Below are 21,476 nucleotides of genomic sequence, written 5' to 3' on the forward strand. Positions count from 1 at the left end.
GTAATTCACCAGATTATAATCCTGATCTTTAAACTAAACTTATTAAAAACGAATTAAATTTAACACTTCTAAAAGATGCTTCTGACAAGTAACCTTGAATTACATATCACATGCTTTAACACTCCATATCGATGCTTCCCTAGAAAGCCACACTTCCATTATGCAAGATTAGATCTTCCACTTCTCTTTTTAGACTATGTGACAAAAGTCCAAGCACTATACATATTGCAGATGGATAATACATGATATCTTTGTAGTAACATCTAATCTGCATTTTAAAATACCACATTTGATGTTTAGTCCGAATTCTACTTCATTTTGAATCATTGCCGACAGTATTTGAAAATTTTCTCGTAACTGTATTCACTGTAACTAATGAATTGTTAATCTACAAGAGAAATAACCATAAGTTGGGGCAAACTCGTCGGTTTTCTAGAGAAGCAGCAGATGAAACTGGAAAAGGAAATAGAAATACTTTAATTCAAAATGCACGCTTCATTACATGGTTACTGATACAAAATTGATGCATAATGACTAAAACCAAGATTGATGCACATGAGGGAGATTGCAATATAGCATTTCACAAATCATAACCAAAGCCATAACATGCCAGAGAAGCAAGGAAGAAATGTATCACTAGAACAGATGGGCACGAGTATAAATAGTTCCTCTCCGCTTAATCCTACATCCGATGATGTAATTTCTCGTCCTACCAACTACAAAAGATGGGATGATCCGACAGAGTCAAATGCATAAATTTCACTTCTGACAGAAAGACAAAGAGGACTCATGGTGCAACTGACCCGATGATCAGGCTTTCAGCTTCACATCAAGCTTCTTCTTCAAGACATCCATCACTGCACCAAAATTTGCCTTCACGCTTACAGGTGGGTTCGCATACCTGCAGGCCATGTCGGCTATCTCTTTGGAGTGGTAGTCGATCTTGGATTGAGTGAATTTGAGCCCATGCGCAGTGCTCACGACCACTGTCCGGTCTGTTGCCTTGATGACCCTCCTATCCCTCAGCTTCGTGAGGGCAGCAAGGGCGACTCCCGTGTGGGGGCATGCAAACATGCCCGTGCGGTCGGCGAGCGACATCGCGTCCATCAGCTCCTCTTCAGTGGCCTCCTCGACAATTCCATCGGTGGCACGGACGGCAAAGACCGCGCGGTCGATGGACACAGGGTCTCCAATCTGGATGGCGGAGGCGAAGGTCGGGGCAGCAGTGACAGGCTTGAAGTCACCCCATCCGGCCTTGTAGTGGAGGTAGAGGGGATTGGCATTGGCGGCCTGGGCACACACAAGGCGGGGCATACGGTCGACAAGGCCGAGCTCGCGGCACATTTCGAAGCCTTTGTAGAAGGCGTAGATGTTGCCAAGGTTGCCACCGGGAACAATGACCCAGTCGGGGACCTCCCAGTCGAACTGCTGGAGGATCTCGATGGCGGCTGTCTTCTGGCCCTCGAGGCGGAGGGAATTGAGCGAGTTGGCGAGATAGATGGGGAGCTCGGCGGTGACCTCGCGGATGAGACGCATGCAGCCGTCGAAGTCGGTGTCGAGGGAGAGGACGGTGGCGCCGTTGGCGATGGGCTGGACGAGCTGGGCGAGGGAGATGCGGTCTGCGGGGAGGAAGACGATGGCGGGGATGCCGGCGGCGGCGCAGTAGGCGGAGAGGGCGGCGGAGGTGTCGCCGGTGGAGGCGCAGCCGACGCCGGCGATGGGGCGGTTGAGGGGGTGGCGGCGGAGGCGGTTGACCTGGCTAACGAGGACGGTCATGCCGAGGTCCTTGAAGGAGCCGGTGTGGGAGATGCCGCAGTGCTTGACCCAGAGATCGGGCATGCCGCCGAGGTGCTCACGGCCGAGGCGCTCGGCCCAGAAGAGGTTGGAGTTGCCTTCGAACAGGGAGACGATGTGGTCGGCGTCGATCTCCGGGAGGACCCACTCCTTCTTGCTCCAGACGCCGGATCCGTAAGGCCAGGTGGTGCGGCCGACGCGGGAGTCGAAGAGGGCGCGCCAGTAGGAGCCCGGGAACTTCTTGAGGGCCTCCATGTCGTGCCGGACGTCGAGGAGGCCGCCGGAACGGCTCCGGTAGACGATCTCGTCGAGGGAGTAGCGCTCGCCAAAGGGGCCGTCGTCGGCGGGAGCGCCGAAAGGGACGTACCAGGCGGAGAAGCCGTCGGCGGGGGCGGCTAGCTCGCGGCGCGCCGCCTCCTCGCGGATGTTCTCGTCCGCCGGGCGGCGGTTCTTCGACGGCTGGGCCTCCGCGTCCGGCGGGGCGGCGGAGCAGGATATCCGAAGGCGGCGGCGGCTGCTAGGGTTCCGGAGGAGAAGATGTTTGGAAGGCGGCGCCTTTAATGTCATGAGACGGGTAGCAGGAGATATGGAGTGGCGGCGGCGGTGAGATACAGCGAAGGATAAAGAGGAGGAAGCGGCCGCGGTGGCCATGGTGGACTGGAGAGAAAGGGAGGAGGAGGAGAATTAATCGGCGCGGCTGGGATTAGCGAAGAGACGAAGCCCAAGAACCAGCCGGTTTAGATTTATACAGTCCGGCTATAGCCGAACATGTATCGTGCGGCACGATTCTAATTTTTTTTGCCTTTTTGGTCGCAGAATACTGCTTTTAGATAAAACAGTTCAAATATATTGAGGGCAAATATATACGAGAAGGTCGTAAAATAGCCTATTGGTAGCCAGTGGTACAATAAAAAACCATATAAGATATTGTTTAGTGAAACAGTAGATCTGTTCATCTGATGGGTCAGGCTGATTCAGCCCAAGGTATATTAAAATTAGGCAGAGAGAAAGAAGGAGGAAAAAAAGATAGTGGAGGAGGACGAAGGAGAAGAACCGCGGGGAAAGAATGGAAGAGGAGCCCAACGGAAAAGGAGGAGGAGGAAAGATGAAGAGGAGGATGAAGGAGGACGGAGGATTGGACTTGAGCCGAGCTCGGGTTGGACAAATCAAGTCCGGTTTATTAAATATGCAGATTAATATTTCAGGCCCAGTTCGATGCACTGGGCTTAAAATCCGAAATGTTCATGAATAGGTCTAGTAAGTAGAATTATTCTCTTCTTTAAACATATGAGATACATGAAGATGAATCAACAGATGAGACACCCATCAAATATCAAGAACTAGAGGGTGAACACCTGTGTGAGATTGGTGCAGCTTGTTGCTTTAGATAAATCACTATCCGAGAATCATCTTCAAGCCATGTATGTCTTGCATGAAGATGGGCAGCTAAATATACTAGCAATGTAAGTTCAGCCATGGGAATGTTAGATAATACTAGTATGGTTGGTCTCTAGTAACAAATACTGCTCCTCCACATGTATAGTTTTCTAATATGCAACCATCAAAAATTATCTTAAGAGTTTCCTGGAGTCAGGTTTCCCAGGTGAAATTAATCAACAAAGGAGGAAGGATAGTATGAAACCCCTGTTTCCCATGGCTCTTGAAGATATATTGGGCGGCATGGATCTTAGCCCAGCCAACATTGGGATGGTGAAGGAGTGAAATAGCCCTTGAATATCCTCTCACTCCTAGCCCACCAAATCTGATAAGCAATATGGGCTTATAAGCTCCATATACCTAGGATGAAAAATAATCTTGAATTCCTTTCATGATGTTCCAAAAAGAAGTAGCTTGTAATAACACCTCGGAATTCAGAAAGCAACGAAAGCTAGTTGTCATTTGTTCGCACGCTCGAGCTTTACATATATATTATTATAAATTACAAATATTTATAAATTGTAGATCTAATGAGAGTAAATTTTTTATTGGCTCTACTGGATAAAGAGACGCATTATAGACATAGAAGTATCTCAGGACTGTTTGATTGATAGATTTAATTAAAATAAACTTTATTAATTTATATAAATGGTTATTTGGTTGCCTGGCATAAAATTAGTTCTGTCAAAATTGATAAGTCTTAAACAAATGTTTGATGGTTCTAATAATGTAAAAGATACAGGAATCGATTTTGCAATCGAACAGTAATTTGGAGGAAATTTATCGTATAGAATGCTAATAACTAATTCAACCAATCCAATTATAAATTAGACTAGACAGAGGTACAATTTACTAGCTAGTTTGATTCATCGATCTTATTTATGTTTGAAGACCATGCATAATTGTCGCTAAAAGATAAATATACTATCACTATAAAGAAAGGAAGTCTAGTTGTGATGCAATTGCGACCATCACTAATTATAAACTTTTAACATTGGTTGCACAAATTTGTCACTAATTTATCACTAATATATTTAGAAGCTGGACTATATGTGATAATCCGCACTAAAAACTTTAACAATGATTTTTGGGGAATTTAGTAACAAACTTTTCCATATCTAAAAGTACCTTTTCTTACAGTGCATATAAGAAAAATCTATGATTCAACCAATTTTGTCACAATGATTCAATGACTCGATCAATTTCTAAAGAGCTGGCTTTTTTTTCTGCACTAAAAATATTGTTGGATCCCAAAAGATTTTTTTTTATATAATTGAGTAATCCAAGAAGCCGCTGAAATCTCTCCGACTTGGTTTCCTCCGATCTCTACACTACGCTAAAAGCTGTTCCTCTTTCCAAGCTAATGAGCCGAATGGTGGTTTTCGTCATCTAAACCAGGGTTCCGAAAGACGGTTTTAACCTCACATCGAAATACTTTTATATTTCCCTGCGAGGGCATTATAATAAATCACAATTCCCACAAGAAGTATAAGTAAAATAAACCCTGAAATCCCTAATCCCTCCCGATCTTTCCCCGATCGCTTTTCTGCTCTCCTTCTTCCTCTCCGCGGTCATTCCAACCCTCATCCTCTTCCGGCGAGCGATGGCGTCATCGACGACGGATTAGGACGCCTGCCGGCCGAGCCCCTGCTCTCGGCCTCGGCGGTAATCTCTCTCTCTCTCTCTCTCTCTGTGTGTGACGCAATCAATTTTGGACGCCGTCTCCAATTACATCTCCGTCAACCTTTGGTTCACTCAACCCCGTTGCAAATGGGGCAGCGACCGGCTTAATTATTTTTTTAAGATTTCTTTTGGAAAAAAATTAGAAGAATGTTCATTCTTTACTAATTTAATCAGGGATCAGCTCTGTCTTAGAATGTTTGTTCTACTCGTTTGATTGAAAATTAGATTTGTTCTGATCAATTGTTTGATAATGAATTTGCTGTGGAAATTTCTAAACATATTTTAGATTGCTTGAATTTCATTGAATCTGCTTTACTTTCTGCTAATGTTTGATATTTTGGTACTTCGGCGTTCTACTTGATGAACCATTAATCATCAATAAATTCTGCATCTATGTTTTTTAGCATTATATCTAAGATTTCTATGATTATTTTAATTTGTTTTAATGTGATTTTTATGTAGCCATAACTGAATAAGGCTAACCGGATCCCCGGGCCAGCAAGTTGGAAAGTGTTTGCTAGAATGCGTTTGACAATGTTGATCTATAAACAATACATTGAAACATCATAAAAATTATGCATGTGATTTCAATATAGAGTTGCTATCATACCCTCCTCCACAACTACCGTTGTTATTCTGAATGTCTTGATTGCCAGTGGGAATAATGCTGAGATGTCTAACTTCGTCATGGACCTCTGTGTTAATACCAGTGTGGTTTTTAATATCTGTTGTTTTTACCATTTAACTGGAAAGATTGATCTGTTTACTCTTAACCATCTCTGATATGTACTAGATCTTTATCTATTCCGAATTTATCGAGCATATTATTTCATAGGAGGTTCATAAGCTTTTTCTCCTTTGTGCAGTGTGCTCTTAAATTCTGCTAAACTTGGCTGGCTGTGTTCTTGCTTCATCAATACTGCATCGCAAAGCTATTTGCCCTGTCCGATTTGCTCTATTCCGTTTATGGGATCTTTTTTGTTACATTTGCTCAACAACTGCTGAAACCACAACTCTGCAGGAGCTTATTTCCTGTTTTGTGGTCCCTGTGCAAGGAACAAATCCCAGGTTGCTCAGCAATATCAGAATGCCCTGTTAGTATGGGAAATCATTTTTCATGGTCTTGATTTGGGGACTCTTCCATTTTGAGATATAGGTAAAATGGAGAGAAACCAATAAGAGTTGGTGGACTGTTTGAAAGACTCCAAACAGTTGCACTGTGATTCAATGGAATCTGGAAAAGGAGGAGTTGGCCACGTGAGCCAATGGTTTATGCAGGGTTCATCAGGGTCTACTAACACCAATGCCAGGCCTCCAGAGTTTAGTATATCAGGTGGTGCTAGGCCTGTCCTAAATTACTCAATTCAGACAGGTGAAGAGTTTGCACTTGAATTTATGCGAGAACGGGTGATGTCCAAGAAGCCCTCTGTGCCAAATACATCTGGAGATCAAAATGTTGCCACTGGTTACATGGACTTGAGGGGCATGCTAGGGATTTCTCACACAGGTTCTGAAAGTGGATCAGATGTTTCGATGCTTGTGACCGGAGATAATCGACAGTCAAAACAGAAGGAGAAAACAAGCTCGTCCGAAACAGAAAAAAGAGGCCAGTATGCATCATCAAGGTCAGTGCCACGAGGCTCATCTGGTGAAGGGAGTAGTCGAGGAATTTCTCGGGGGTATACTTCTTCAGAGTCTTCTGATATGTCATCAAAAAAGAAGAAATTCCTCTGCAGCTTTGGTGGTAAGATTTTGCATCGACCAAGTGATGGAAAACTCAGGTATGTTGGAGGCGATACTCGCATTATTCGAATAAACAGGAACATTTCCTGGCAAGGACTCATTCAAAAGACAACAGCAATATATAGCCAACCTCACACAATTAAGTATCAACTACCAGGGGAGGACCTTGATGCTTTGGTGTCAGTTTCCTGTGATGAAGATCTGCAAAATATGATGGAGGAATGCAGTATCTTAGAAGGTGGTGAGGGATCACAGAAACCTAGGATGTTTCTATTTTCTTCAGGTGATTTTGATGACACACATTTTAGCCTGGGCAGTATGGAGGGGGACTCTGAAATCCAGTATGTTGTTGCTGTCAATGGTATGGATGTAGGAGCTGGAAAGAATTCAAGTGGACATGGCCTGGCAAGCACATCAGAAAATGACTTGGATCGATTGCTCAATTTTAGCATGGAAGCTGACACAGTTGGTGCAACCAGAGTTGCTACTGAACCTCTAGTGCCTGCCACAACTCTATCTATGCCAACACAGGCTAGTTTGTTTGGCGACTACGACACCCATTTGCATTCTTATCAGGACCATGGCATGCATTACGAGGAAGGTGACCATTATGCGTGCACTGACAGCCAGCCTTCCGACAGATTTCGCCATGCAGATTGCAGGATTTCAATCCCTATGTCAACGCCATCTGATTATGAATATAATTCTCAGTGCATGGACATTACAGGAACTTCTGGTCTAAGGCCAGTCCATGATTTTCCATCTCTCCATCAAGGCATGACAGAAGGGCTATACAGTGGCATCGGTTTACATGATCAAGCAGCATCAATTAAAGAGGCAAAGTTGACGGTCGACAATTTGTCTCAGAAAAATAATGAAGGTGAGAATCTCCAATCTCTGGAAAATAAATTTACCACAACCATGCAGCAACATGATGTTTCAGTTTCCAAGTATATGCAAGCCGAACTGCCCTATGTTGCTTCTGCACCAGAGCATTTAACATCTGGGCCACTTACAAAACATAATGGGAAGCACCTGGAGCCTGCACCAATTTCATCATCAGCTGATGCTGTGAGTGCTGGTCAGAGTTCTGAGGTCAATGAAGATGAGCACTGCTCATCTGGGGGAGCTTTTAATTCTGGATTTTCTGACTATGAGGCTGATATGACTGATCTAAGCTACAATGATCCACCTTCGCGTCCTTTCCGGGTCTATCAATCTGAGAAGATCCCTAGAGAGCAACCAGAGTTCCTGAATCGCTTATCAAAATCGGATGATTCAATTGGTTCTCAATTTCTAATACTTCACTCACGTCCTGGTGTGGCTCAAGAATCCATTGCTGAAGCTCTTGATCCTTCGCATGAAGGAAGTCTAGTTTCTCAGACTGAGGAGTCTTCCTTAGCTGCAAGACCACCACTAGAGGATAGTTTGATGCAATTTGAAAAATATAAAGAGCTGGCAGATACAATTACTCAAAAGAATCAATTTGAACCCATGACTGCTTCTGAAGGATCAGAAACTGAAAAAAATCCTCATCAATCTGTAGATGGTGATGAGCCCTTGACCAGTCGGGATTGGCATGATCCGGAGGTCCATGCCGTGTCTGACCAAAATGAAATCATGAGTAGTGAACAGAGTGATAAAACAGGGAGGAAAATTCAGAAATCCGGATTGCATCATGCGCCTATGGTCTCTGTTGATGATAAAATCACTGTCAATGACGATAAGATCTTGCATGAATCAAATACAGGCAGACTTGTAGAAAAAATTATGACTGTTGGTGAAAAGAATTTGGTCAAAAGCAATTTCAAAGAGCCACCTGTTGATGGTGCCGCCATTAAGCAGCAAGGAATTCCAGCTGTCATTTTGCCTGATATTCTCTGGGAGGATATAACAACGAAGAATGCATACTCAACTGATGCTACGGGGCATGCCTCACCTTTCCCCTGGACAGAGAGCAGCACTGAAGCTGTTTCTCAAGAGGAATCTTCTGTTGCTCGACCAGAGAAGAGAGATATTGTTATTGATGTCAATGATCGATTCCCTTCTGATCTGCTATCTGATATCTTTTCAAAGGCTAGGATTGCTGAGGATTCATCTAGTTTAGGTCGTCTCCACAAAGATGATACTGGTCTCAGCTTGAACATGCAAAACCATGAACCTCAGCGGTGGTCTTTCTTCAGAAATCTGGCCCCAGATGAGTTTGCACATAAAGACATTTCTCTTATGGTTCAAGACCACATTAGTTATCCATCTCTGCTTACAGAGGTTGAAGAGGGGGTTTCTAAGCCATATCAATTTGCACCTTTAGAGAATGAAGGAGTTGATTTAAGTCGCATGGAATCCCAAATTGATTTTGACGAAGAAATGCAACAAGAAGCATCTAGCACGATTATAGGGGATGCTAGTATCTTGAACCAAAGTTTTATATCATCAGAGATTTCTCAGCCTCATTTAATGGACAAGAGTGAAGGTTTGCAAGTTGAGAATCCTTTCTCAAAGTTGGGAGAGAACTTAAGAACAAATGCTTCAGAATATGAGGTATATATTTTTTTTTGCATTGCAGCCTAATTAGCTCATATGTTTTAACTAAATTGATAATGTATAAGGAAGATTCTTTTTTGTTTTTCAGGAATTGAAATTTCAGGGTGAGGAAGTCTCTGGGCCAGTTATAGATACTTGTATGGGCGATTTTGATCTCAGCAATCTGCAGGTTTGATGCTTGGACATATCTGTTAAACTAGAGCATTTTTATATTGCCGATGAGTTTGTAATCTAGTGTTCAGAGCATTTTATTAGGTATTTTACTCTTTTATTTTTTTAAAAAAAAGAGAGAGATTTGTCATGCCCTAGCTTGAAGAAGGCAGTTGTGCTGCTAGATGAGTATTACTTGTATGAGCATTAGATCTTAGCTAATAAAAAATGAATAGGCAGTTAGACATTTGCTCATCTAAATGAGTTGCCTTCATTTACGGAAACTGTCATCCTATCACACAAATTTTCCCCTTTTTTGTTAATATTTGGCCTCTCGGACAATGTTTGCTACTTTTGGTATTCCTCAAGCAACTTGGTTAGCCTCGAGCCTCTCCCAGACTGCATGTTGATGTCCTGTCCTGGCTATCCTTGTGTTGCTATGACCATTGTTAGCAACATAGTAGCTACAGTCATCAAATATCTGTGCTCAGAAGTGGAAACTTTCATAGTTAGCAGGTTAGAGAACCTCATTTGGAGAGGGTAGGAGAGAATAATCTTATATGGCATTTGGATGTTAGACTAAATGCAGAAAGAGTAGAAACAGATGACAAAAAAGCATAAGTTGGTTTCTTAAAAGAGAGAAACAAAAATGTTTTTGGAGGCAAATCACTAACAGAAGGATAATTTAACTTGGAAACAACAATATATCTGATGTAATAATATAGCATCACATTCTGTATGTGTGTTCATATGTATATGTATAGCGTATATACAAGGGGAGTTGGTTGTTATGCCTTGTAGGAAGAATGTAAAAACTAAAATATATACAATCTTTATATGCATGCAGTAGTACTTTGAAGCAGGATAAAATGCACTAATGTAAAACTTATTGAACAAACCCTGCTAATCACCTTATGAGCATTAATATTCTTGGATCTTATTTTTTATGCATTATGAATGTTCTTAAAAAGAGGCGTTGGCAGATCATAAAGAATGAGGATCTTGAAGAACTGAGAGAACTAGGTTCTGGGACATTTGGAACTGTGTATCATGGAAAATGGAGGGGCACTGATGTGGCCATAAAGCGAATAAAGAAGAGCTGCTTTACAGGTCGATCATCTGAGCAAGAGAGACTGGTGAGCTCTCCAATCATATTAGACTAATTAAATTTTTTCATTCTACTATTTCCTAACCTGGGTGTTTAGCCTCAGCAAGAGTTACCATATGGCCCAAATCCCTTCGTAGACAAACTTTTGCTCAACCAATTAACCACCTGACTCTTGAGTTAAGCATTATTGTTTTATTGATATTTTTGAATGATAAACAACACCATTCTCAGACCCTGGAGTTTTGGCGGGAAGCTGAAATTCTTTCGAAGCTTCACCATCCAAATGTGGTGGCCTTTTATGGGGTTGTGCAAGATGGACCGGGAGGTACCTTAGCAACTGTTACAGAATTCATGGTTAATGGTTCTCTTAGGCATGTTTTACTGCGGAAAGACAAGTAAGTATTCTTTACTAACCCCCTTCTGATGCTATTATGTTGCTCTAATTGAACTAACACTTATCTATAAATGGAACTGACAGGTATCTTGATCGTCGAAAACGGCTTATAATCGCAATGGATGCAGCTTTTGGGATGGAATACTTGCATTCTAAAAATATTGTACACTTTGATTTGAAGTGTGACAACTTGCTTGTCAACCTCAAAGACCAATCACGTCCCATTTGCAAGGTAAGTTACTGTTTTCCATTTTGATAATCAGTGATTTAGTTTGCATGAAAATATGTGCTGCATTCAGGATTTTCACCTGGGCGTCATCTCCGAATAAACTAATTACATAATGAACCTCATCTAGGTGGCTGATTTTGGCTTATCTAAAATTAAACGAAATACCTTGGTTTCTGGTGGTGTGAGAGGAACACTACCATGGATGGCTCCAGAATTACTAAATGGAAGAAGCAATAAGGTGTCAGAGAAGGTAAACTCTTGACTTACTGGAGTTCTTTGTATTTATATATTTAGTTTTTTGCTGGACAATAAAGAATGAGTAAGTGTGGTTCTCATGACCTGAAACCCTTCTCGGAATTGAAGATGAAGGTCAACCTTTATTCTTCCATTTTCTATCTGCTTCAATAAATTTGAAGACTTGGGATTGTAGGTTTAAAACTGCATCAACTTGTTTTTCAAAATAAAAGAATATTATGATTCCTAGGGTTAAACGTTCGCTCATACCAAAATACCATGCAGGTCGACGTGTTCTCCTTCGGGATTGTCATGTGGGAAATTCTTACAGGGGAGGAGCCTTATGCCAACATGCATTATGGGGCAATCATAGGTATAGTTGATATACTAAACAATTTTGTTTAAGTACTGTATGGTTCTTTTTAAAAAAAATATATACTGGTGATTTTGAAAGGTGTGCCTCACAATAGTGACCTCACTGATGTTAGATGTGCAAGTTGCTTTAATTAATCATTCTCCAGGATCCCAACATTAGTAGGTGATGATTATAGATGCCAGATGCTGAAAAAACCATAAATTGAAGCCATAGCCTGGATTCCAGTGGTCTTTGCTGCTGTTTCTATATGTTGCGAATTAGCATGGGAGACTTCATTTGCTAGTTTGAAGTAGTGTTTTTATCTTATTTCTGCTATTACACCATCAGGTTTCTCTGCCTGCCTTTCCTAGTAAAACCATTTTCCCTACTAGATCTCTCAAGCGGACAAGAACTGCATATATCTCCTATCTTACCTAGATGTTTCTTGAATGGCTGCTTTTAGCTATCCCTTATTTATGCTAAACCTTGTGTTGCGGAAACTAGATATTTTTGCATCTATGTTTACTTGTGAACCTAATGCAGGAGGTATTGTGAACAATACATTGAGGCCACCTGTGCCAGTCACCTGCGACTCAGAATGGAGAAGGCTTATGGAGCAGTGCTGGGCTCCTGATCCATTTCAACGGCCGTCCTTCACCCAAATTGCCAGTCGATTGCGTGCTATGTCCGTGGCCAGTCAAACAAAACCCGCAAAATGATGGTAAACCAGTACATCAATATATGGTGCCTGTGTTGTTGTTGTTGTTCTCTAGACTATATAAGCTCATAAATACTGGAAGATATGTGTGGGATATATTGTGTTTTGAGGAGAGACAGGGATTGGATCCCACTGTTGAGTGTGCGATTATTATTCTGAATTTGTGTGGATAAGGGATTTTCTTGGAAATAATTTTTTTGTATGGGCTATATGTTTTCGCCAGTTCATGATGTTGAATTGTATTCATATTTTATAGAGTAAAGAAACTCATGTAAGGGTAATGGGTTTATCATTACCGGATAAACCATCAATTATTTTGTCATGATTTCTGTGTATCTGCTTGAACTGCTTTGTGAATGGATCTGATCCTGACCAGAATCCAATCTGATTAACTGGATTTGATATACTTAGATTCCAAAGATTCTAAATAAACAAATTCAAACTCGAAAGAAAATCTTTCTGATTCTTGAAGAATGAGAGAAAAAAGGATTTATATCATTCCGTTCAATCTTTTAGGTCTCTACTTGCCTCCATGGTTGTGCTGCTATTCGGTTAATCCAATTCTGATTTTATCCGAACAACAAATGAATCTATTTACTAGCTTGACCGTTGCTGCATTTGTACCCAGACCAGGTTAGGTTGTATTAGTGTTCTTGAATTATTTATAGATTTAGATGCTTGAACTCATGCTCTTTGATTTGAACATTGTAAGGATATGCTAATTCAAGTCCAATGGGGTAGATCGCATGAATGTTTGTCTTCGAACCAAGCCAAAGTGCTATGCTGTGCCATTAGGATTGCCTATTGGTTGGTGCAACTTCATGAGCCGCATTTTTTTTAAAAGTTGATGGCATCTTGTACCAATGATTCAAGTTATTGGATGTGAAGCGCCCATCTTTAAACCATTTATCAAAAACTATATGATTTAGAAATTTCTAGCTTATATATCAAGTGGGCAAAAATTAGACTATTTAAATGATATAAAATAAGAAATATTTTTTAAAAACTTCATGCGTGGACTAGAGTTTTTAAATTATATGATTTATTATAGATAAGTAATTTATAGGTGGTAGGTCATGTTCTATAGCTCGAATTATTGATATGGGATCTTCATTATCCAATTAAAAAAAAAAAGGTGTAACTCTATAAGAGTTGCGTACTTATAGTAAGTGTAACTTGATCTTCTTTTTTATTTTTTGCACACCGGCTTCTCACACCATACGCATATAAGTGCAGCCAATAAAGTAAAAAAAAAAAGAAACTGGCGAATAGACATAGGAAACTCCTAGAGTGATGCGCCACGATGAAGGCCACCCGGTCGGCTATCGTGTTTGCCCCCAGATAAACATGAATGGCCCTGAAGGAGCCATAGTGCCCCGCCATCCTCCGGATATCATGAAGCAAAAACTGCCTGTTCGTCCCGGCGTGCCACCCTCGAATCTCCTTGATCATAGTAGCTGAGTCTCCCTCCAGGTGGATGTAATCCGCACCCAGAACATGCCTCGCGTAGGAGACGCCGTCCCATGCCACCCTCAGCTCTGCTCTAATGATTGAAGTATCATAGATCCGTCGCTCGCCAACCGCCACAAGCCTGAAGTGGTGGTCTCTGATAACAAAGTTCACTACCCTCCCCACTCACCTCTTTCAGCAGCACTGCCATCAAAATTCACTTTAAGAAAGCTAGGGAGTGGGGGCTCCAAGGAAACAAAGACGAGCCTGGTCGCTAACTCAGCTGAGTGGGAGACGCAAATATCCCTAGCCGTCAAGGGGAATAAGATGGTGTACTGTTAATGACCTTTGATGTATGAAGCAAGGTTTTAGCCGCCATCACTTTCGGATGGAGCCATCTATCCTCGAAGATCTAAGCGTGCCTATCCAGCCAAGTATGGTCGGCGAGGTAGGCATCGGACCCCCCACTCTACCGTGTCTGGCCTCCTTGTAGATGCTCTCAAACGAGCAAAAAAATCCTTCGACCTATACAAATATTATACATATACATATATATGTATATATACATATTTATATATGCATGTATGTATATATAGTATATACACATACGCTGCTTCTCGATGGGTCACATCTTGGACTTGCACGTGCCTCGCATGTGACCTTATTACATAAGCCATTACATTACTAAACAAAACCAAAAGAAAATTATTCCACTAAATATAATTTCTCCCTATTCTCACCAGAACAATTTAACTAAGCAATCCAACTATATGAATTGAGCCTGCAATCTGCAAAAGATCCAGACGACAAGGGGTAATAAATAAGCATTCGCGAGCCGTCCCTTTGCACTAAACCAGGAAATAATTGTGACCAAGTTACCTTCGACCCAGATGCTCGTTGCATTGAGCACCTGGAAGCCATCTTAATTCCTTCCCAAGCGCCCTGTAAAGTTCAGCCATTTGGCACGGAGCACTTAGCAAATTGAAATCCAGTGGCAACCAAGACCTTACAATTACGATCGCTAATGCTATAACTTGCACTTGCTCTGCCCAAATGGACTCCACCATCAAAGTTGACCTCCAAAAAGCCACCATGGGAGGCCAGACAAGTTATGCCAGTCTAGAGTTTGCTTGGAAGGGCTTGAGAATTATTCTGCAAATAGCTTGCCTTTGTCGACAAACAAGATTGATTCCTTCATATCTTGCTTGTTTTATTCGGCCTCTCTGAGGGCCCGAGAAGTAAGTATTAATATATTGGCTGCATCTTTCGGTCGCTTCTTGCATTTGGCCTCCCTAGGTCGGCTTTGTACTTATTTTTAGGCAAGTTGCTCGGCTTTGGAAGATTGAGACTGTGTCAGTAGATTGTCACACCAGTTTTTTTTTTTTTTTTTTTTTTGAGAACAATTGCCAGACTAATTGGACTTCCTCCAAACTCACCACTATTTTTTTTTTCCTGAGACAAACTCTATATATATTTGTTGGAATTATATCTACAAAATTATTGTTTAAATATAAAACTAGTGTGCTACTTGTTTTGTAAATCATTATACACCACGAAGGAAACTCGGAGGCATAACAAATTTATAGTTGTAAAAATAGTTTAGTCCAAAAAATTGTTATTTTTTTGTTAAGAATGCTGGGCTTGATAACAATCCATTTTATTTGCTAAGCTATATTGTATAATAATACTTTATATGAGGACGTGCGTGGGCATATGTTTAGTCCCACATCGGTTATTCGTTAGGTAGATCTTGGGTACTTATACAGGATCAAGGAACCCAAATAATAACTTTCAGCTAATCATTTTGGGTGAAGTCCTGAGTTGTGACATATTGTATCAAAGAGAATCCGACCCAAAACCTATGTAGACTATGGGACATTATGGCATGAATCCATTGAGACCAACCACGAACTAATAACGGTGTTTGTGATTAGATCTAAATGGATTTGAATGCTTAGCCTGACGTTCTCGTCAAAGCATGAATAAGGGAGTATATAAGGACTTGTGTGTTTATATAGAATCAAGGAACTCAAATAATACCTTTCAACTAGCCATTTTATAAAATAAATTTTAGCACACAAAGAGATTTATAAAGGTTCATCATAGTAATTGAAATTACATACAATGGTTTAAGGGCATAGCTGTCGTATTAATGTGTATAAATAATGGCGTAACTGGACAATAATTTTTTCATGTGCTCAAACATACTTTTTGTCCACCGCCAGAGCAATTTTTTGCCCCCTTTCCATCTAAAGCTGCATTGAGGCTTTTAATAAAAATACATGTCTTGGCCTTTAAGCAGATACATAGCTTGTCCAACTTTGTTTGTCTTCATGTTCTTCGAGTACCAAATCAGGTGGTATTGCCTTCATACGTTTGCAGCGAGTGTCTTTACTCATTCATTATCAAAAAAAAAATAAACAGACACATAGCTTTCAGCCAGTCAAGCGGTTGCAGTTCCATAGCCAGCCAAAGGGAGAAAAGTTCTACTCCAACATTTATAAAGTAGTTGATTCAAAGAGTACAGAAAAAATCAGTTAAGGGGAGCTTTCACAAACCTCGCCACCAACCCAACACTGTCCCCTCCAAATTCATTTCTGAAAGCGAATCCTGCAGTAAGCCTCTGGCGGAAAATTAGGCATATTGCATTGCCCAATTCAAACGCCATCGAGTTTTTTACCCTACTTCCCAATTCCGCTGCTGTGTCACCTTTTGCATCACAGCAAATAGACCAGTCTCATGGAAAATTAGATCCACAAAAAGCTCAGCTACCGACTGCTAAGGTTAGATAAGATAGTATACATAATAATGTTCCTATCATATCATAATGTCAAACAGAAAATATATATTATCACGCAAATTTATGGAATATATTATCATATAAAGATATTTCTTCTTGAGAAAATAGAGAGACTAGTTTTAAGGCGTACCATAAGCATGTCGAAGCATATATAAATACTACATAACCAAATCTATCTAGCAGATTATTCAAGAATGGCGTTTAGTTTGTGCTTCATGTTCTGAGATTAGCATGCAAATTAAGATAAAAAATAAAAATTTATTTAAATAATTAGACTGAAAATTTTATTAGATTTATGAGTTGAGTCAGTACAATAAATAAGTAAAATTATAGAATTGTAGACTGGGCTACCCCTAATCTATTAATATTCAAAAATAGTTTTAATTATCACAAAAATTTATGGAATATATTATCATATAGCGATATTCTTCTTAAGAAAATAGAGAGGCTAATTAAGTTATCTTGACGTGATGCTTGCGTGCCCTCCGTAGCTACTAAGCTCGGCCCGCCTTCAAATACTGGTTTTAAGGTGTACCATGAGCATGTCCAAATCTATCTAGCAGATAATTTGAGAATGTCGGCTAGTTTATGCTTTATGTTCTGAGATTAGCATGCAAGTTAAGATTAAAAAAATAAAAAAATATTTGAATAATTAGGCTAAAATTTTTATTAAATTTGTGAGTTGAGTCAGTACAATAAATAAGTAAAATTATAGAATTGTAGACTTGGCTACCCCTATATCCATAAATATTCAGAAATAGTTTTTATTATCACAAAAAATTATGAAATATATTATCATATAGCGATATTTCTTTTTAAGAAAATAGAGAGACTAATTAAGTTATCTTGACGTAATGCTTGCGTGCCCTCCGTAGCTACTAAGCTCGGCCCGCCTTCAAATACTGGTTTTAAGGTGTACTATGAACATGTCCAAATCTATCTAGCAGATAATTTAAGAATGCCGGCCAGTTTATGCTTTATGGTCTGAGATTAGCATGCAAGTTAAGATAAAAAAATAAAAAAAATATTTAAATAATTAGACTGAAAATTTTATTAAATTTATGAGTTGAACCGGTACAATAAATAAATAAAATTATAAAATTGTAGGCTGGACTTTTTGTATTTATAAATATTTAAAAATTGTTTTAAAGCCAGTCAATTCAAATTTTATAAAAAAATATTTATTTTAGAGTGGAAAAAATAACAGATATTTATGAATGCAGGGAATGCTGTAATTTTGGTCGTTGTACTTTGGGGGAAAAAAATTCCTCAGCTCACGGTAAAAAAAAATGAAGGTGGGCCCAGCAGATCAAGAGCAGACAAATACCGGCTGCTCTTCTTCGGAAAACCGTATCTAATCTAGATATCCTGATCCAATCCGACGGCTCGTAACGAGGACCACCAAATGGGCCGTCCGATCAAGCGTACTTGTTGTCGGTCCGTCCAAAGCCGACCGGTCCCACCTGATGGATCGCACGGTACCCGACGAGCTGGCCGAGCCCTTCGTTGACCACTCAACTGACGGTGAGAGGATCTAGCGTCGGATCCGTCCTAAGGATGCGTATCCGCGGACGTCACCGCGAAAGACGAAGAGACCGCGAGCAGACAGCCGCATAAACATTTCTGTAAGAATACCAACTCTTGCGACCATCGCAGGCGTCACGTATGAAGTTTGGACGGTAGATCTGATCCCGCATAATAATTTCTAAGCAGGCGTTTGGTGGAGAGAATTTTCCTCGAGATGCCAATTGGACGGCAATCGCTTTTAGAATTAAATGCGAATTAACAAATAAAAAATTGTTACTTTCTTTTTTTTCTTCTGTCTCCGTCCTGTCGCCATCATTTCCACTTATAACACGCTTCTAAATTTTTCCTCGCTTGAGACCCGACCTTCAAGAGGGCATCATTTTTTTATTTAAAAATTATGGTATTTTTGTGATCTATACTGTATCCAATACGAAGTAATTTTCTTTCTACGATCACTTATTTTTAAAAGAGTACTAGCAGATTGCTTATGAGATTTCTCTTAAGAGAAATGAAACCGACCCAGAGAGAAGACTTGGGCTACAAGAGCTTATCTAATTACTTACGAGTCAGTAAAGGGCCCCACAGATGACTCAATCGTGCCTAAAAAATATTAGAATTCAGATATTTGTTGGCAGTTTGAAAAAAATGTAAATTTAATATATTTCAAAATATTCATTACAGATTTAATCTAAAGAGTATGGATTATGAACATGAAGTTAAAGATAGCCATCTACTAGCAATTGTATTTTTTTGGTGCGAGGGGAAAGTAACGTCGAGAAGGAAGCTTCAATAAGTAAAGAATTGAGAGGGGAAAAATATTGAATTATGAAATCATAAATTTTTTAGTCAAGAAGATTATAAGACTAGATTAATTTTATGCTAGGAAGAGTATGATTAAATACTTGAGCACGAGACTTTATGATTAAAGTCTGAAGCATGAGACTTTAGAATACAAAAGTATAAAAAGGCAATAAAAAATAATATCTTTGAAAATAACATGATTATTGATATGAGATATGTGCAACGGAGAAGTATGGAATTCATATGAGAATTGCTTTTGTTGGAGCCTAGTGGTAAGATTGCAGCCAGTAGTAGCTTTAATAAAGATGCAGCATATTGAATATGCAAAAACAGACAATTTAGTAACATACCTTGGATGGAAACAATTTATAAATAACTTTGATGATAAATATGTAAAATATTTGATGATAATAATGCAATTCAGAGTTAGGATGTGAAAATATGCATAATGCTAGATTAGATTGGAGGATTGTTAGCATCTTCCTTTGGATTTAAAAAGTTGAGGAGCTATTTGTTTGCTCATCATCAGGTAGAGGACCTGCAATCATTTTAAACTCTTGCATTGAACAAAGTAACTTCCAAGGCAACTAAGAAGACTTATAGGAAGTTCTTTTGGGAATAAAAATCCAAAATCAGGTATTCATGTATATACGTATAGCCTCTATAGGTTTGTAGAATCTTATAGGCCAACTAAGACAAAGATGCCTTTATTTGAACACGGTAAATTCCTTTATTTGAGAATATCAAGTTCCACCACGAGTAATTTACGATGATGACATAGTATAAAATAGCTTGCAGCTCAGTAGGAAAGGAACTTTCCAAATGAGATGATGGTTGATGCGACATTAAGCAATCTTTCTCCCAGGAAAAGTATACATTATGCAATCTTTCTCCTAGGAAAAGTATACATTATGCAATCTCTTTCTTGAGATCAGTATCACGAGTCTTTCAAGGCACGACTCATAGTTTTTTTCTTGAAAAAACGACCACGGATTCTCTCGATCGTTGGCTCTTTCCTTGACACCCAAGCATTCGTCCTTGAATTATAGTTTCTTAGTCGAGCATACGACAATATCATAGGTGGAAAAAAATGGCCTAATGTGTCATCATTATGCCTGGGTATCCACCAGGAAAATAAATTACTTCTTGAAGAACCATCGCTAAGGACACCAAAAGCTCGACCGGAAATGTTTTCTTTCAATCACAGTCTAAATATATCGTGATTCTAACAAAAACGAAAAAGTCTAAGCACATTGTCTGACTACAAGTAAGTTGGTGACATCTTCACCAATAATGTATTACAATATTTTTAGTGTAAATAAGTTAAATTATCATAAAAACTAGGATCCAAAAAGAAAGGCAAGATGAGATACTTCTTGTAGCAGCTTTAGATATGTGAGTTCCTAGCGAGCATTAAATATTACAATTATTCTAAACTAAGAAACCTGCCCAACTATTACGTCAAAGAATAGTTATGCCTTGTGTAAGGGGGTAGTGTAAACCAACTGATGAACTCACAGAATAATCGTTTCAAAATAAACCCATAGGCTACTGTTATCAAGAAGAAGAAAAAAAACCCTAGTCTGCGTGTGAAAATACCATCTACTTCTGTCCACAGATATTTTATCTACTTTGTTTTCTTTTGGGCAGCTACAGTGATTGATAGACAGATGGAACAGAAGAGAGGGGCAGGTGGTGGGAAGCCACCAAGACATGTGAAGAGGTCAGAGAGGCATCTATTCAATCCGCTTCTGAAGGCTCTTCAAGATTTGAGCCAGTCATTAAATAAGGATAGAGGGCATGAACGAGCCCTTGCCGACCCCCCACCCTACCCTTCTCACCTTCCTCATAAAACCAAGCCTTCAACTCCTTCCAGCTCGCCGCTGCTGCACTCTGCCCAGCTGCGTCTCTTGATAGCTTCTGGGTATAGGTTTCGACGAGGTCTCGTGTGTTTAGAGCTCTCTTTCTCTTCGTCTCTCTCCCTCTCTATCTCTGTCTCTCCCGGTTGAAGAGTTGTAAGAATTTAAAAAAGCTGGCAACTTCTTGACATTTAGAATCTAGTCTATGGGGGTTAAAGTGTGGTTTTATGGAGTCTGGGGATTCTTGAGTAAGTGGTTTCCGTGGAATGGTGCAACAGTTGCTTTTTCTGGTTCTTTTTTTCGTCTATCAAGCTGTCTCTTCTTATACGATTTCGCTTGACATGGGTGGTGGTTTGAAGGGTTTGGGGGTGGAGCTCCTTCAAGTCCAAAGAAGGGCCTTGGAGGGGTAGATAGAGCTGCCGGTTTATGGATTCCACTGTCCTATTCCATGAATATCTTTCTGCAAATGTCTATTATATTATCGCTGGAATTTAAGATCAGAGATGGAGAGAGATTGATTATTTGGGATAGGCTTGTGGTTTGCATAACCCAGGAGCTGCATTAGCCCTGCCCGTTCCTTGTTTGGATTGAAGGGAGCTCTACACCTTCACCCTGTGCTCCCTTCCCTTCTCTTTTTCTCCCCCCCTCCTT

The 21,476-nt window shown here is 40.2% G+C and overlaps 2 protein-coding genes across 2 annotated transcripts; one reads left to right on the forward strand and one right to left on the reverse strand.

Moving 5' to 3' along the window:
• Window positions 1-454: 454 nt before the first annotated feature.
• LOC103716833 (threonine synthase, chloroplastic-like) lies at window positions 455-2,812 on the reverse strand. Its single transcript, XM_008805013.4, has one exon. The coding sequence runs from the start codon at window positions 2,443-2,445 to the stop codon at window positions 811-813; it is 1,635 nt and encodes a 544-aa protein (XP_008803235.1). The 5' UTR covers window positions 2,446-2,812; the 3' UTR covers window positions 455-810.
• A 1,895-nt stretch (window positions 2,813-4,707) lies between these two features.
• LOC103716843 lies at window positions 4,708-12,711 on the forward strand. The gene is made up of 9 exons (XM_039131720.1): window positions 4,708-4,896; window positions 5,781-9,198; window positions 9,290-9,370; window positions 10,335-10,487; window positions 10,691-10,854; window positions 10,938-11,085; window positions 11,210-11,332; window positions 11,602-11,689; window positions 12,215-12,711. The coding sequence occupies exons 2-9, from the start codon at window positions 6,142-6,144 to the stop codon at window positions 12,388-12,390; spliced, it is 3,990 nt and encodes a 1,329-aa protein (XP_038987648.1). The 5' UTR covers window positions 4,708-4,896; window positions 5,781-6,141; the 3' UTR covers window positions 12,391-12,711.
• Window positions 12,712-21,476: the final 8,765 nt, after the last annotated feature.

This window comes from Phoenix dactylifera, chromosome 11, assembly GCF_009389715.1.
Source record: "Phoenix dactylifera cultivar Barhee BC4 chromosome 11, palm_55x_up_171113_PBpolish2nd_filt_p, whole genome shotgun sequence".
Taxonomy (NCBI): domain Eukaryota; kingdom Viridiplantae; phylum Streptophyta; class Magnoliopsida; order Arecales; family Arecaceae; genus Phoenix; species Phoenix dactylifera.